Below are 15745 nucleotides of genomic sequence, written 5' to 3'. Positions count from 1 at the left end.
TGAAGACCACCAGACGGCGCTATTACACTAAAATTTAACCAGCAGCTCATTCACTCAACCTGACCACCAGACTTTTTGGAGGTAAGTTTTGGGCAGTGCCGTTTCCTTCCATTCAGGATGTTTTTGGGGCGTATATTTTTGACGCCATTACTCAACTCTTAAAAAAATAAAGGATGTTTATTGTCAGCTGCGGTTTCATGAAGAACGTTTAATAACAGTTTAATAACGTTTAATAACATGGAAACTTTACAGTGCACAAAAGGTTCTTTATATTAAAGAAAAAAAAAACATTCTTTAGATTATTCAAATGTTCTTCATACTCGGAAAACAATGTTTTTTAATAACTGTAAACCGACAGTGTTCTTTGGGGAGTCCAATGGGCTGTTTTATAGATCTGCTGTTGTTCTTATTATTTAAGAATTACATTAAAATGACATAATGAAAAATGAAATCATTTTTTATTCTTTTTTAGAAGTCTTATGTTCGGTTCACACCAACAACTGTTAATTTATGTAAGTAATATCACATGAGCAGGAGTGTGAGGGCACTGAATATCTGCATGGCTGCAGCCTGTGCTACAGAAAATCACATCTGATATTAAACACAACAGTGAGTGTGATATTGCTGTTATACCACAGTAATTGACATAAAGTAATCAGAACTGTTTTCATCCCTTTGGAATGGCATGAACACAAATGAACTGAGCGATACGAATACTGAAACAATCTATTGCTGTTATACTACATATAACTATTCTTAAACTGCCACTTGGCCAATCAAATTTGAGAAGTGGAACTGTTGTATAACAGTATATATGATACTCAGACCCTAAAGCAGAATAATACCTTTTAGGCATATGTAATATTGCTGTAGTCTTGCACTAATAAAGTGTAACTTTTATTTCTTGAATCAGCTTGAGTTCCTTTATGATGATCAGACTATATGACATTTTAATAACTCTTCAGCTCTTTGGCTCCATGAAACAAGGTCACCAGTAGAATTAAGTCTAACCCTGCTAAAGAAAAGAGCAGAGAAGAAAGAGAATGAGCGTCACTTTGTTATGCAATACCCTATTACTTTGCATCGCCTCTTTAAACAGGCTTTGCTGGGCTACAGTTTTAGTGGTCAGAGAGGCTCCAGGAAAGATCACAGTCCCATGTATATGAGATTCCTTAAAGGGATACTTCACCCCAAAATTACAATTTTGTCATTAATCACTTACCCCAGTGATGTTCCAAACACATAAAAGCTTTGTTTGTCTTTGGAACACAATTTAAGATATTTTGGATGAAAACCGAGAGGCTTGTTACTGTCCTATAGACAACTGTAATGTTGTGAAGCGACAATAATACTTTTTGTATGAGAAGAAAACAAAAATAATGACTTGATTCAACAATTTGTCTTCTCTGTCTCCCCCCACATCACCGTAGCCCAATTTTGGAGAATATGAGCTGAATATGAGCTGACAGGCTGCTTACGCTCTTCTGTGTCAGCCGTGCCACAAGAATATGTTTTCTACGTGTATTTATGCATTTATTTCAACGAAAAACAGCGCATCCTTGCGGCATGGCTGACATAGAAAAGCGTACGCAGCCTGCGCTACAGTGATGTGGAGGGAGACAGTCACAAGCCTCCCAGTTTTCGTCCAAAATATCTTAAATTGTGTTCCGAAGACAAACAAAGCTTTTATGGGTTCGGAACATCATGGGAGTAAGTGATTAATGTCAAACTTTTAATCTTAGGGTGGAGTATCCCTTTAATGTGCCAATGGACTGAATAGTCAGACTGTAAAGGCTGAAACAGAATGCACAATTTTTTTTAAATTTGTACAGATTTTCATACTTATACATTGGTCAACATTGAAAATGGTTACAGACAAATGTGCATTGAACTGAAGGTCACACACTACCAGAGTTGTTCAGAACCAGGGTTGCCAGGTTTTCATAACAAAACACGCCCAATTGGGGGGATAAAATACAAATTTTTTTGAAGGGATTCCCCAGTCAAATTCACATTTCAGGGGCTAAATATTGCATTACTGTGGTCGTTTCAAAAAACAACCAGCAGTAGCAGTGTTAAAGTAGCCCAATTACAGGAAACCTGCGGACTTGGCAACACGGCTCCGAACACAACAAATTAACCCAAAACTAGATTTGCTGAAAATGTTCTAATCCTCAGGCCATCCAAGATGAGTTTCTTCATCAGAATAGATTTGAATAAATTTTACCTTGTCCAAGTTAAGTTATTAAATGAAACACATAGGGAGGAAAAAAATCCAAGACCCACCATATCTGTTTATGGACGTTTATTTATCCTGTATCTTATAGCTTAGAAAATACAGACCTGTAATTGTACACCAAAACTGTACTTGAAAATTCTTAATGAAAGAGATTCAAAAGACAATTGTCTTCAAAAGACAATGAGTTTTATCCACAGTGAAACAAAACTTGGGGGGGGGGGGGGGGGGGGGTTGTACCCAGTACGGACAAATAAGGTTGACAGTGAAAGAGAAAAGAGCTTCTTGCCATGCTTGTTTACTACTAAGCAGAGATCAGACAGTCTCGCTATAATCCTTTGGTAAACAGTTAAAGGTCGCACAAGCATGACTGATCTTGGATCAGATATTTCAGCCTTGATTTTCCCCTATATCAAGAGCTGGTTTGCAATATTACACACACCAATTAAACCGATTAAAAGTGATAAAAGTCTGTTGTACAGCTTATACAATGCAATTCAATTCAGCTTTTGCAAAAATATATTCATAATATACATAGATTTCACTTTTCAGTTCCCTTACCTACTTTTTGTCCATTCTACCCAACCCCATACCATAAAAATCACATTACAAAAGCAATTGAAATAACTATTTCTGAACAGTTATAAAGCATTTTACTTGGCCAGCTGGAGAAAAATTTTGCATTTTTCCAGAATATGATCAAAGCTATATACACTTTGATGATGACGACAACAGCCTGAGGTGCATCATAATGCATTGTCAGAAGTTGTTACAAATCTCACTAAAGCAGAGCATTGAAAAAGACACCAGCCCCGATACACAAAAAAAGCAGTGCACAAAAGCCATATTTTAAAATATACACTTATTTATATATATATATAAAATCATAGGTTACACTGGAAAATACTGTTGTGTCTCTAAGTTTTTTTTTGTTTGTAATTTTTTAAAAATTCCATCATGGAACCCGTTTAGTAACAAACAAACAATAAAAGTGTGGCAAGAAAGTCTAGAGACTTGTCAGCAGGCGCTACAGATTCCTCATTGGAGCGATTACAATTTGACATGAGCTGCATTTGGAGTGTGAAGATGCATTTTAGAGTTCTTCTGGTCTGCTCATCAGTGGTGAAACAGATCAGAAAGCGTAATTTTCAGGAAAAGACAGCCCCACTAAGCACTGGTCCCTGGAATCGCCTGTATACGGGACACTGTTATTCTCATCAAAATGTGAAAGTGGAACAGTGTCGTCCTCTGGAACCTGCAGCCCATCGGGGTCTGCTTTCAGACTGGGCCTCTGGTTATCAGGGAATGCCATGGAGAAGAGCGCATCGGGATCACAGACAAACTTATACACATACCGCTCTCCAGCAACCTGCATATGAACAAGATAAAGAGATATGGCTTAGAAAAACATATTTGAGAATGAATGGCTGATATGTTTTGATGGGGTAGCTCTGACTAACTACAGATAATGAGGGAACTGTGATAAAGGGATTGAAAGAAGAAAAATGACATTGGAACGGGAACGTGCCTTTACCTTCTGCATGATGCCCTTCTCATAGTAGTAGCGCAGGGAGCGGCTCAGTTTGTCATAATTCATCGCAGGCCTGTTCTTCTGGATGCCCCAACGGCGAGCAACCTTTTGAAAACACGTGTTAATTCTGCTTGCTGGCTAAATAAATTGGTTATAAAGCCATTTTCTTTCATAACACACTGACCTCCTCTGGTTCAATGAGTTTGAACTCCAGCCCACGACCAGTCCAAGCGATGAAGTGGCTGTTGGATGGGTCGTCCAGCAGAGTTACCAGGAACTGCCAGAGTTGCAGAGACCCCCTTCGTTGATACGGAGGACCCTCTCGGAAAACTCCACCCTCCTGCTTCAGTTTTCCCTCCAGGCGGTCTGGCACTAAACATGTATCATCATAATACAGGTGGGATTCTGCATCATACCCAAAACCTGTATTTGGCAGCCAGGGAACATTTTTTGAGTTTAATATGGGATGCAAGACTAATTAAAAGCCATTTATTAATAAATTATCTGCTCCTGAAGGAAGCAGAAGTAGATTAAACTAAACTGACAAAAGTCTTACCCTCGCTGTTGGTGCCATAGAAGTTTGCAGATTTGCCAAAAGATGACTGGCAGTTCAGCACTTCTGCAAGACAATTGAGAAAAATTATACAGTCAGATTAAAATAATATAATATATTAAATACAATAAAATTCTAAAGTCAAGTAAAATTTCAAATAATATTTAAATAAAATTAAAAGTAATAAAAACTATACGATATAATAATGTTTAAAAAAGTATAAAAAAAAGAAGAAAAAAAATGAAAAAGTTTGAAATTGTATGTTTATCAGATCTATACCATTAATTGTTTCACACTAATGGTACAGTCACATATACTATTGTCAGGTGATTTTCGTTGCCAATAAGAGTCATTGCAAAAGGAATGTACTGGAATTTCATTTGGATTTACTTTCATAAATTATCCATGTTGACCAACAGAAAGTGACAGCGTAAACTGTGCTTTATTCATGTCTAAACTATTAAGAATTGACCTTTGCTGTTGAAATTTCACCATTATGACAATTTTACAGCCAGTGTGACTTATTTTACAGCAACTCGTTAACGGTACATTCACATGGGGATTCAGCTTCAACATCTCTCGTTTACTTTAAAATGAAATGGCGTTAAGCTTTGCCGAAATGAAATGTGGGTCCGTTGCTCGTGGCAGAAATTGAAAACTTTTCAACTTTTCAAGTGCCAATGCAGGCGTCAGCCAATCAAATCGCCTTATGCAAATACCCTGGTGCAGACAATCATGTTCATGCAACACCAGGGAAATAATGTGAGTGGCTGTTAACACTATGACCATCGCATCAGCACCAAGCTTTAGAAATGCCCTCCATCAAGCATCGACACCACGTATGAATGTACCGTAAGGGATTTACACCTACCTGAGTCATAGCCGAAGTCTCTGGGCTCCTGTTTGATTGACATTTGGTGGAACAATGGTGCACGAGGAGGTCCCATGTTTTGCAAACCCTGCTCATTGTAACAGGGATCCAGCATTTCCTTTTTGAATCGCTGGGGAGGCATTGGCACTAATGGCTCTGACATCTGGCGCTGATAATGGGGCCGGCCGTGTCGGGGAAAATGGCCACGGGCCTGCGTGGGGTAAGGTGTCTGACAGCGGCCATCGGACTGCGGCAATGGCAGACAGGGCTCGGAAAGCTGCCGATGGAACCTAACCAAAGAGAAAGGCAAAAGATTAGAAATTATGTGAGATGGCATTATTCACAACACCAAGGGGAAATGAGATCATTAGTGTAACGTCAAAGGGATAAGTCTGGTGTTAAAGCTCTTTTTTTCCATTAGTTAAACCTGGAGACTTGAATAGGATAAATATAGAACTACTTTCCAGGTCAATGTGGCATCTTTAACAAGATAAAACCAATGAAAGGCTCAACCTGAGCTGATTACAGCACTTTCAATAGGCACGAGCAGCTCAAGTAGGAGGTAAAGATAGAATTTAGGTTAGAAAATGATCACCGTGTCCCAAAAAGTGACTACGAAGTACTGGATCATATATCCATACCTGTGCTCTGTGCTGTAGGAGGCATCTGGGTGATTGACAGGTGGGCAGGGCACAGCAAAAGGTGGGCTCTGACTGTGGAGTGGAGTCTGTGCTCTCTGATGTGGAGGTGTGGAGCTGTGGTTGGGACCAGGTAATAGTGGCGGGCCTTGTGTCTGAGTCTGGGCTGGTGGCATCACTCTTTTCTGCACAGGGTTTGTTGCTGCACTGGTGGAGGAGCCAAAGGGTGATGCCGGTGTAGAAGGAGGAGTGAGTGGCTTGTTAAAAGTAAATGGCTTCCCGTCGAAGGCACTAAAATTGAAAGACAAAATATAAATAAATATGATTCAGTGAGAAGGAGTGAGAGAGAGAAAAATGGAAAAGGTAAGGATAAAGAAATGTATACCTGTAGTTATAAAGACACTTTTCTCCATATGGAGACAGTCTCTGCTCTTGTCCACACGGGGAATACTCTCTGCTTGGGCTCAGTTCCCGTTTTACTTTTGTTTGAGGGGGCCCATGGAACATCACTAGAGAGAGGGAAAAAAATTCTAAGTCTCACAAATACTGACAAAAACAGTTCTTTAACTTGGAACCTAGACTACTGGTCAAATAATTATTAAATAATTAGAAATAATATTTTTATTGATAACTTTATTGCTCACTAATGTGTATAATACATTTCCTTCATTTTTTCTTACCCCTTTTGAATGGCAGTGTAGCACAGTTTTCAATGTTTCATATTTTTGAGGAAACCATTTTTAACATTGTTAAATGTTTCTTGAGCACCAAATCAGCATATAAGAATCATTTCTAAAGAATCATGCGACACACTGCAGTAATGGCTGCTAAAAAATTAGGTTCCTCATCACATTATAAATGACAAAATGTGTCAATAAAAATTTACTAAATTACATTTTCAAATAGATTCAATAGAAACTGTCATTTGTAATATTTTATATTACTGTTTTTACCAATTTTTTTTTAAATAAAATTAAAATGCAGTTTTGGGGAGCACTAAACACTTTTTTCAAAAACATAAAAAAATTTTTTATATAGCTGCAAGCAGCAATTAAGGGACCAAGCACTACAGAGGCAAAATGAGGAGCTAAACATGGCATGGAGTATCAGACCAGCTCTAATAACGAGTAATTAAAAACATTTTAAGATGTAATATGATTTATTGGCTTATCACTTTTGACTAATAGTTGGCATGTTGTGTGTTCTGTGTGAGGTGACAATGGCACATACGTTTGGTGTCATTATTTTAAAGCTTTGCAGAGATACAGCCTCAGAATCATTTTGGCCTCATGCCTCAAATTTGTAGTGGCACTATACAAAAACAGTTTGTCTATCAACACAAAATCCATAATATTTTGTTAGCATGGTCTGAAGATGATCTTATTCGATTTTGGTGAAATTCGGATCAACAATCGAGGAAGAGTTAGAAAAAGTATGCTGTCAACATAAATCAAAATGGCGGACAAGAAGTAGGGCCGACTATGGAATAATTGGTATCTATGTTGTCGGCATGACCCAAAAAATATTTTGAGACCAGTTTCATTACAATAGGCTTATTCTATAAAATGTCATTAGTAGTCTTGGAAATTTCATAATTTATGGTTAATGAATGGCTTGAATCACTTGACCAATAGGTGGCGCTGTTACCAAATTGATGTGGCATGGTCAGTGTGAGTTGACAATGGCACATACAAAGTTTGGTGTTAATATGTCAAAGCTTTTCAGAGATAAAGCCTAGGATGCAGTTTGGCATCTTTCCAGCAAAGGAAAGCTAAACGAGAACAGTTTCGTATATTTCACTGGATAACTTTTTTCCAGCATGGTCTGAAAATGATCCGAGTCAAATTCTGTGAAAATCAGACTAATGGGCTAGGAAGAGTTTTGAAAAAGTAGGTTTTCAACAAAATCCAAAATGGTGGACAAGAAATTCATCAAATTATGAATTTGTATCGATGTTCTCGGCATGACCCAAGGAATATATTAAGACCAGTTTCATTACAATAGTCTGATATAAACAAAAGTTATTAGCATTATTCAAAATTTCATTATAACTTTTTACCACAATGTCATGGTGGCACTTCCCCCAAACCTTTTGAGTATCATCAGGGCATGGTGAAGAATATACATAGAGATTTGTAATGATGTCAATGCATTCATAAAAAAAATGGCATTTTATGATTTTGGGCCAAACCATTCAGAAATTATAAGCAAAAAATAGCAATTTTTCCTATATCCTGACCACTAGGTGGCACAGCGCTGAAACACTGCAGGTAGCCTCAGGGCATGTTTGATATAACACACATCAAGTTTAGTTTCAATAGCCTCAGATCCATTTTTGTGCACTTTTCGTAGTAGAATTTGTTCATGTGTTATTCAAGATTGGTTTGATAAATCCACTTGAATTTCATAACTTTTTGCCAGCATGATCTGAAGATGACCTGAGCCAAATTTGGTGAAAATCGGACAAACCGTCTAGGACCATTTCGAAAAAGTGTGTTTTAAACTCTGCAGGATAGAAAAAACTAAGCCTTACGATTTTTGATTTTTTTTTTTTATTGCCAAGGTTTCAGAGGATAACATTTTAAATAATTTTCCTTCTGTGACTTATGGTATAAAATAGTTTATTAGTATAATAAACTATTATCATAATAGTTTATTAACATAAATATTTAGCATAAATGTTTATTAGCATAAACATGAGTGAAAAAGTGGTGGCGCTAGAGAGTTCGAGTTAGAGACTCCAAATTTACTATGGTTAACACACACCAAGTTTAGTCTCAATAGCCTTAGATCCATTTTTATGCACTTTTCGTAGTAAAATTTGTTCTCAACATTAGACGACAGTTTCAAAACTTTCCCACAAGTGGTTCTATGGCAGGGATAGGCAACTCCGGTCCTGGAGGGCCACTATCCTGCAGAGTTTAGCTTCAGCCCTCATAAAAACTCACCTGCCTGTATCTATCAAGTAATCCTGAAAACACTGATTGCCTTTTTCAGGTGTGTTTAATTAGGGTTGGAGCTAAACTCTGCAGGATAGGTGCCCTCCAGGACCGAAGTTGCCTATGCCTGTTCTATGGGCTGCCATAGACTCAAAGAGGAAGAAGAAAAATAATTCCAGCAAATACATTAGGTGCGTTTGCACCTTCAGTGCTTGGCCCCTAATTACTTCAAACTTTTGACCGGTATCATAACCTAGCGTCATCTGGTGTCAGATGTTTGATGGATATGCAAGTACTGGACTACTAGAACTACTCCGTTTAAAAAAAAAAAAAAAAAAGACCTTTCCCTCTAGAAAAGGAGGCTGCAAGTTAGAACTTGCAGACTATCACATGATTCCTATGGAAAAAGGGCCCCACTGCCCAGCTGTGGTGAAAGAGGGGCCTGTGAGAGCTACGGGCATGATTCCAGATAAGGGGAATTGTGCCAGACAAATACACACATACCCTTCTCACACACAATTTCTATGCAAACACTTCCACGTGCATTCACCTTCTACAATAAACACCATTGACACCATAGAAAATGCACACAATCAGACTTATTCAGAACCAAATGGGAAGAAAAACTAACAAGCGAAACAGCCAGAGCACTGTTTACCAGCACATAAAACCAGAGTGTGTGCGCGCCTACGATACAGCCCCATTAAAATGTCACCAAGCTGGAGGCTGCCATGAGTTACAGCACCGCAGCGGCAGCCTGGGCCTCACATGTGCGCACACTCCATAGAAACATCTTAAAGTCATGCTTAGGAATCGGGTTTGGCACAGAAACTTCTGGAATGCAGTGTTTTGAGATTCATTCAATTGGTTTTCTTGGTTTCAAGGAGGAAGGTGTCAGGATTGATTCTCTAATTCAAATGCAGTTTCTAGAATTCATAAAGGCAAGTTCTATAGGTTATTCTGCATGAATATTCAAAGAGCACTCACAGTTATCCGACTGGAAATCTGGAACAAACTGTTCGTCATCAGGTACCTGGGCTGCACATAGAGAGGGAAAACAAAATTTAATTATTTAGAAAAATAAATGATACATTTAAAGTGAATATAAATATTTTGTATATTTATATATGCCGTAATGTCTCATCCAGTTTGAATGGGGCCCCAGAGATCAAACCACTGGATGATGCATTAACAACCAAGTTGCGTTTTAACAGTAGTTATGAAACATATTCCATAACCATGACTATTCTAGAGCTTAGGCCTGTTGCGATACCTTCTGCTATCCAAATCTCTTGAAGCTGGCTCAGATCTTGGAAGAGCTCTGTGGGACACAAAGATTGATTTGTGAATAAACAGACTGATTTGTTTGGGCCTGGGTTAAATGATGTGCTTTAGAGGGATCTGGATGGATTGATTGCATGTTAATTTGTTTACCCTCTGTATCCTGTGCCAACTCAGTGTCAACAAACTTCCTTTTTCGGTCATTGAATAGCCTGCAAAATGGTTCCTGCATGCGAGACTTCTGTATAAAAAAAAGATAAGAAAAAAAAAAGCTCAAATAATGAAAGTTTGAACAAGTGATCATAGTTCACAGCCATCGAGTTTGGACCTCATACCAGAAAATGAGGTATGACGAGTTGAAGCAGAGACTTACACTTGGGGGCACTACGAAAGGGACCTGCTGGTCGTAAAACCCGTCCATGTCGCTTGCTTCTCCTGCAGCAGGAGGGAAAGCGGGAATAAACTGGGAGAAAGGGGGGTGTTATCGTCACCTGTCGGAAGAAGAGCCGAGAAAAGTGGCACTTAGAGAAAGACACACAACGCACTCTGTCAGGATCTGATGCAGCTGTCAGTGAACGTCCCATGCCCTGACAGTCCAGAACCAACTGTCCCTTTGATCTGTGAAAACTTCAGCTAGCCTTTTTGTTTGTGTAACACTCACTCTCATCTCAGATGAAGTGTGCTGCATTAGTGAAGGACACTTACACTCGCTCATCCTCTCCTCACACAAACCATTTAAGACTCACGGTACAGATGGGGGTCCTTACATAACCATACAGTGCCATCTGTTGCCCGTGAGACTACCCAAGACTCCATACTTAAGAGTCTAAATTAAATTAATAATTTAGAGGAAAAACAACCAGCTTCACGTCTTAAAACAAATAAGGTTCAGATTTAAACAGTGGAAAGGCAGGAATAAAACAACGAAGCCTAAGCTATTCATCACAATTTATCACACACGTGTGTTTATTTTCCCTGACGCAAGTGTTCAGGCTATAAAATCGTATTACAGCCGCGAGGCCAAGAAAACACCTCACATCCAACACCGCCTAACCTCTCCGGACCAAGAACTAATTAAACATCCATCGCTTAACATTATTGCTTCCTGAAGCTTATCAGAAACACGTATAAAACAGGAGGAACGTGCGTCTGCACATTTCGTGCCGAAAATGAAGAGTTTGTGCTTTTAAAGATTTTATTGGCGATAATAAAAAACTGCCAGCGGAAACTATAGCGGTTAAATAAATAAATCGAGATTATATCATTACAACAGCGAGTTAACAGGTATAGGAACGAGTTCAAGAAGTTCAATCCCTTCCCCCCAGCGCCCATTATCGCCGCGCGCTCCCCCTCCCTCTGTTCCCTGGGCCGCTTGTTTTTCTCAATGAAGTGAAATTTGATCCTCGTGCGCGCGACCCCGAAAAAAACTCAGTCGTTCCATTCATAAAAATAGCAAACGCGCGAGAAGCATTTCATCAAACCGCATATGAATTTTGCAGAACTCAAACTGCGATTATGGCCGAGTTTAAAAAGTACCGAGAAAACAAACAGCGGGGAAATGGTTGTCAAATATGAGCACAAAGAAAATGGCGTACGAGACAGCAAAATTAAAAGCGTCGTTTGGAGTAAATACAACTTTATAAAAAATCAAGCAAAATATGAAACTTGCATTGGGGTTTAATTAAACAATACAAAACTAGTGCAGCGTGCAGAAAATACTCACCCAGCGGTGATTAAATCCTCTGCTTGTATGAAAATCGTGATTTGGTAAATCCCAGCGAGAAACAGTCTGCGTTTGCGATCTGTTATGGGTATGCGCTCTCCCTCAACTTGACGCGACTGAAATTTTCTCAATGGGATCGCTTGCTTTTCCGAGAGCATCCGCTTAACATTGCAGCTCACGCTCATTGGTTAGTTCTTTACGTCAGGCAAGGGATTGACCAATGGCTGTCTCTGCATGACCTACGCCATCCTGAAGTTGCAGTCAGCCAATCAGAGCAGTTCTCTGTCGTGTTTTTATGAATGGCTGGGTTTCATTCAACAACCAGATGTTTCTCCACCGCAAAGAGGCTTTTAAAGGGCCAGAAGCGAGGAGAGACGAGAGTGAATTGGCAACTGGGTCTCTAAACTAACAATCCGCTCTGACCTTCATTTTTCACACACACACACACACACACACACACACACACACACACACACACACACACACACACGCACGCACGCACGCACGCACGCACGCACGCACGCACGCACGCACACACACACACAAGTTTGTTTTTGTGAAAAGTGGGGACATCCCATAGGCATAATGGTTTTTATACTGTAGAAACTGTATATTCTATCGCCCTTCACCAACCCTACCCCTAAACCTAACCCTAACAGGAAACTTTATGCATTTTTACTTTCTCAAAAAAAAACTCATTCTGTATGATTTATAAGCGTGAGTTATGTCCTCATAAGTCACCCTCTCCTTGTAATACCTGGGTCATACCCATGTCATTATACAGAGTTGTGTCCTGATATGTCACAAAAACAAGAACACACACACACACACATATATATATTGCGTTTTAAATAAAGCCTGCAGGTTTAGGCTTGGGCGCGTTTAAATTTATTAATTTCTTGTTTGATATTGTCCATACTTTTTCAAAGTTATAAAGAAATTAGAAATACAATGTACAAATAAAAAGTAGAAAGTGTAAAATGTTTAGCTATTGCCTTTTTGGTGTGAGTATTGACTGGGCTTTAGAAACCACTGACCTCTATCCTGGGTGACAGAAGAGTGGACGTGTCACTGTGGACAATGACTGGAATCCTCTGTGATAATCTCATTCCAATGAAAAAGTTCCTCACAACATCTCTGTTTTTGCTCATTCTTTAAAGCCAATTCAGAGACCACCTTTATTCACACCAGTTTTAAAAAACAGACAGATTAATATACCACCTTAAATGATCATGGTACCACAACTATAGTCTATCCCCTGTCAGGAGGTAGATTATAAAATCAGTGTTACTGCCTGCTGGGAAAATCCACTGTGGGAAAACACTTTGTTGTCTGATCTATTATTCATGCCAGCCCCTCAAAGAAACATCTGCACATCAGACAGTGATGTCTGATCTCTGGTTTCCCTGCTTATAGGTTACAACCTTAAAAACTTCAAAGCTAATATGTCTACTCTACTATACTCTATTACTTTACTATACTTATGTTTCAGTTCATTTCATTTGGTACACAGAACAAATAATCATGTTTGATCACAAATGCTTAGATATCCTACGTATTGCTTAATTTGTGGGAGGCCATGGAAGAATAACCAATTTCAGGGTTGTGCAAGGTAGCATGGAGAGATTTATGAGAGGTTACTGTTTGAAGAAAAGAAAGTATTCATAACCATTTTTATATGTTACTAAAAAGTTCATAAATTGTTGATGCTATCTTCAGTGCATGGAATAGAAAAATCACTTTCAGGTGCAGTTTGTAAACCCAGATTTCTGGATATTTCCTAAAAACACACAACAAAAGTCTGCTCAAACAAATAATCATAGGTGTTCTTGTCTTTGTTTGAACAATAAAACATTTACAGTGCAGGACTGAAAGAGTACAGTTAGACTGGTTTCTTCAAAAGCTATCTGAGTTTAGTGTGAGCTAAGGTAAATCCAAAGGGATCAGTTACTTTTTCTTGTAGTTGTATTTAAGGGTATAATAAGTTTAACATGAACACTAATATGGTTTATTAAACTAAATATTTGTGCGAGACGAAAAATGTTGTGCACTCCCGCTGCATTGATGGCAACATGAATGTTGCACACCACTGTCTAGGTGAGTCATCTTTCAGCCTTCTCTCTCTCTCTACACACACACACACACACACACACACACACACACACACACACACACACACACACACACACAAATGCAGGCCTCATCCCCAGTAAAATCATTGACTATTTTGTTTCTTTAATATACTGTAGAAAAACCGATCTGTAAATTGCTTGAGGGCTGATATCCCTGTCAATGAATGCTAAGCATCATAAACTTCATTAAACTGAGTAATAGTGCTCAGTAATAGTGAAATTAAACAGGTTGCCACAGCTTTCATCAGCATTCCATGCGACTGTGAGGCCATGCTAAATATAGCTCTCAAACGCCGCTATTATATAACAATATGCTCTAAATTCAATCAAATGGCACCATGCTGCAGTACCTAACGTATCTGCCTCTTCTGCACACTGTAGCCAAAGCAACTTCACATTTCTGTTGAGTCATAAGCATTCTATTCATGAACGTTCATCTCTGACTCATGCCGATGTTTCAACTTACTTTCTGAGATCGGAAAAGCAGTATGTTATTAATTGACTGTTAATATGTGACAGAGCCTTGATCTGCTGTTGTGCTGGGTGTGAGTCACGGTGTTTGTTTTCTTCTTCGGGGAGAGCTAAATTCATTTCACGGTCTCTGGTGTGTCATGCTATACAGGATACATCAAACCTGTGATTGCCTAGTGCTCCCTGTAATTGAAGGGAACGATTCTCTTTCATTCAAAGCTGTAATTTCGAAAATCTCCCTTTGATTGATGGCGGATGAGCACGGTTATGTGAATGTGTGTAAAGGGATATGAAAGCATTTAATCAAATAAATGCACCACAAATGCTTGACAGTAAAAATAATGACATTTACGAGACAGAAAACATGTACTCAATACATTTTTTTTAAATTATTCAAGTAAATCCGTGAAATGCAGGGTTAGTTTTACTTTATGAAGAACACTGAGAATAACTGAGAGGCTTATAGATTTATCTAAATCTATAAACCTAATGAGTATCTATAAACAATTAAAATCTTAAACTAGTGCACTTACACATACACACAAGTCTTATTTTTTATAATAAACCTTGTATTGTGTACACGAATATTGTTGGCTCTTTGACACCGATGTCCCACCACTGTAAGTCGCTTCTGTTAAAAGCCTCTGCTAAATGCAAAATGGCTAAATGACATTGTAAGAAGTTTCTATTACAATTATTCTAGACATCCGTTCACTTTTTGTATCTTTTACTTTCATTCAGGACTGTACATTTCTGTCACGTTCTTTAAAACAGGAACAGGGTTAAGAGGAGGTGTTTAAAAGAATCTGAATCAAGCAAATTCATGATCACTTTTCTGTGTTCTTCTGCATTTTCAATGCGTCTTCTCAGGCTCATTTACCACGGCTACATCTAACACCTACCCACACACCCACGTCTGCAACCTGAATCTCTGAGGATCCTGTAGCCATGGAGATACCTTGGTCATGAGAGAGAGAAAGAGCACCAGAGAAAGAGAACAGAGCTGACTCATGGAACTACTAGATTTTCAAGAAGCAGAGTGACCCACAAATCAAAAAAAGCTTCGTTAGAAAAAAGAAATACAATCGCTCATAGCAATCGTTCAAGAAAGACACCCTTGGAATATAATATGAAAGACTCTTTGTAGTTTTTTTGTTGTGTCACTTTATTTCATGAATATGACTGCATGCTACTAAAATAAACTGCATTAGACATGTCCTAGTTGTCTCACCACCTAAAATAACTGTGTGGCTTAAAATATCGCTGTATATGAAAGCATGAATCTATTGACTGGCATTTCCGGGAGGTGGTTATTGTTAAAAACAAAGAATAGCCAGACACACAGATTTTTCAATGGCCAGTACAAGCTC

The 15745-nt window shown here is 38.7% G+C and overlaps 1 protein-coding gene across 4 annotated transcripts; it reads right to left on the bottom strand.

The window, feature by feature from the left end:
* Positions 1-2290: 2290 nt before the first annotated feature.
* etv5b (ETS variant transcription factor 5b) lies at positions 2291-11941 on the bottom strand. Of its 4 annotated transcripts, none has more exons than XM_059571387.1 (12): positions 11773-11941; positions 10423-10540; positions 10203-10287; positions 10042-10089; positions 9756-9806; positions 6215-6338; positions 5833-6120; positions 5192-5481; positions 4324-4386; positions 3952-4190; positions 3765-3872; positions 2291-3605 (listed from the first exon to the last, which is right to left on the bottom strand). In XM_059571387.1, exons 2-12 carry the CDS (start codon positions 10468-10470, stop codon positions 3369-3371), a joined length of 1581 nt encoding a protein of 526 aa, XP_059427370.1. In that variant the 5' UTR covers positions 10471-10540; positions 11773-11941; the 3' UTR covers positions 2291-3368. The 4 variants fall into 4 exon arrangements, with proteins under 4 accessions (XP_059427370.1, XP_059427369.1, XP_059427372.1 ...); XM_059571386.1 differs by having other exon boundaries at positions 10203-10290; positions 11773-11939; XM_059571389.1 differs by having other exon boundaries at positions 3771-3872; positions 11773-11939.
* Positions 11942-15745: the final 3804 nt, after the last annotated feature.

This window comes from Carassius carassius, chromosome 17 (genome assembly GCF_963082965.1).
Source record: "Carassius carassius chromosome 17, fCarCar2.1, whole genome shotgun sequence".
Classification (NCBI taxonomy): domain Eukaryota; kingdom Metazoa; phylum Chordata; class Actinopteri; order Cypriniformes; family Cyprinidae; genus Carassius; species Carassius carassius.
This window is presented reverse-complemented; position numbering and strand designations above follow the sequence as displayed.

Bases quoted from the DNA above. Each gene is read 5' to 3' on its own strand.
- etv5b (XM_059571386.1), bottom strand. From the start codon at position 10,470: ATGGACGGGTTTTACGACCAGCAGGTCCCTTTCGTAGTGCCCCCAAGT. The intron at 9,807-10,041 runs GTATCGCAACAG...CTCTATGTGCAG, and splicing joins AGAGATTTGGATAGCAGAAG to CCCAGGTACCTGATGACGAA. The intron at 6,339-9,755 runs GTGAGTGCTCTT...CCCTCTCTCTAG, and splicing joins AGATTTCCAGTCGGATAACT to TGATGTTCCATGGGCCCCCT.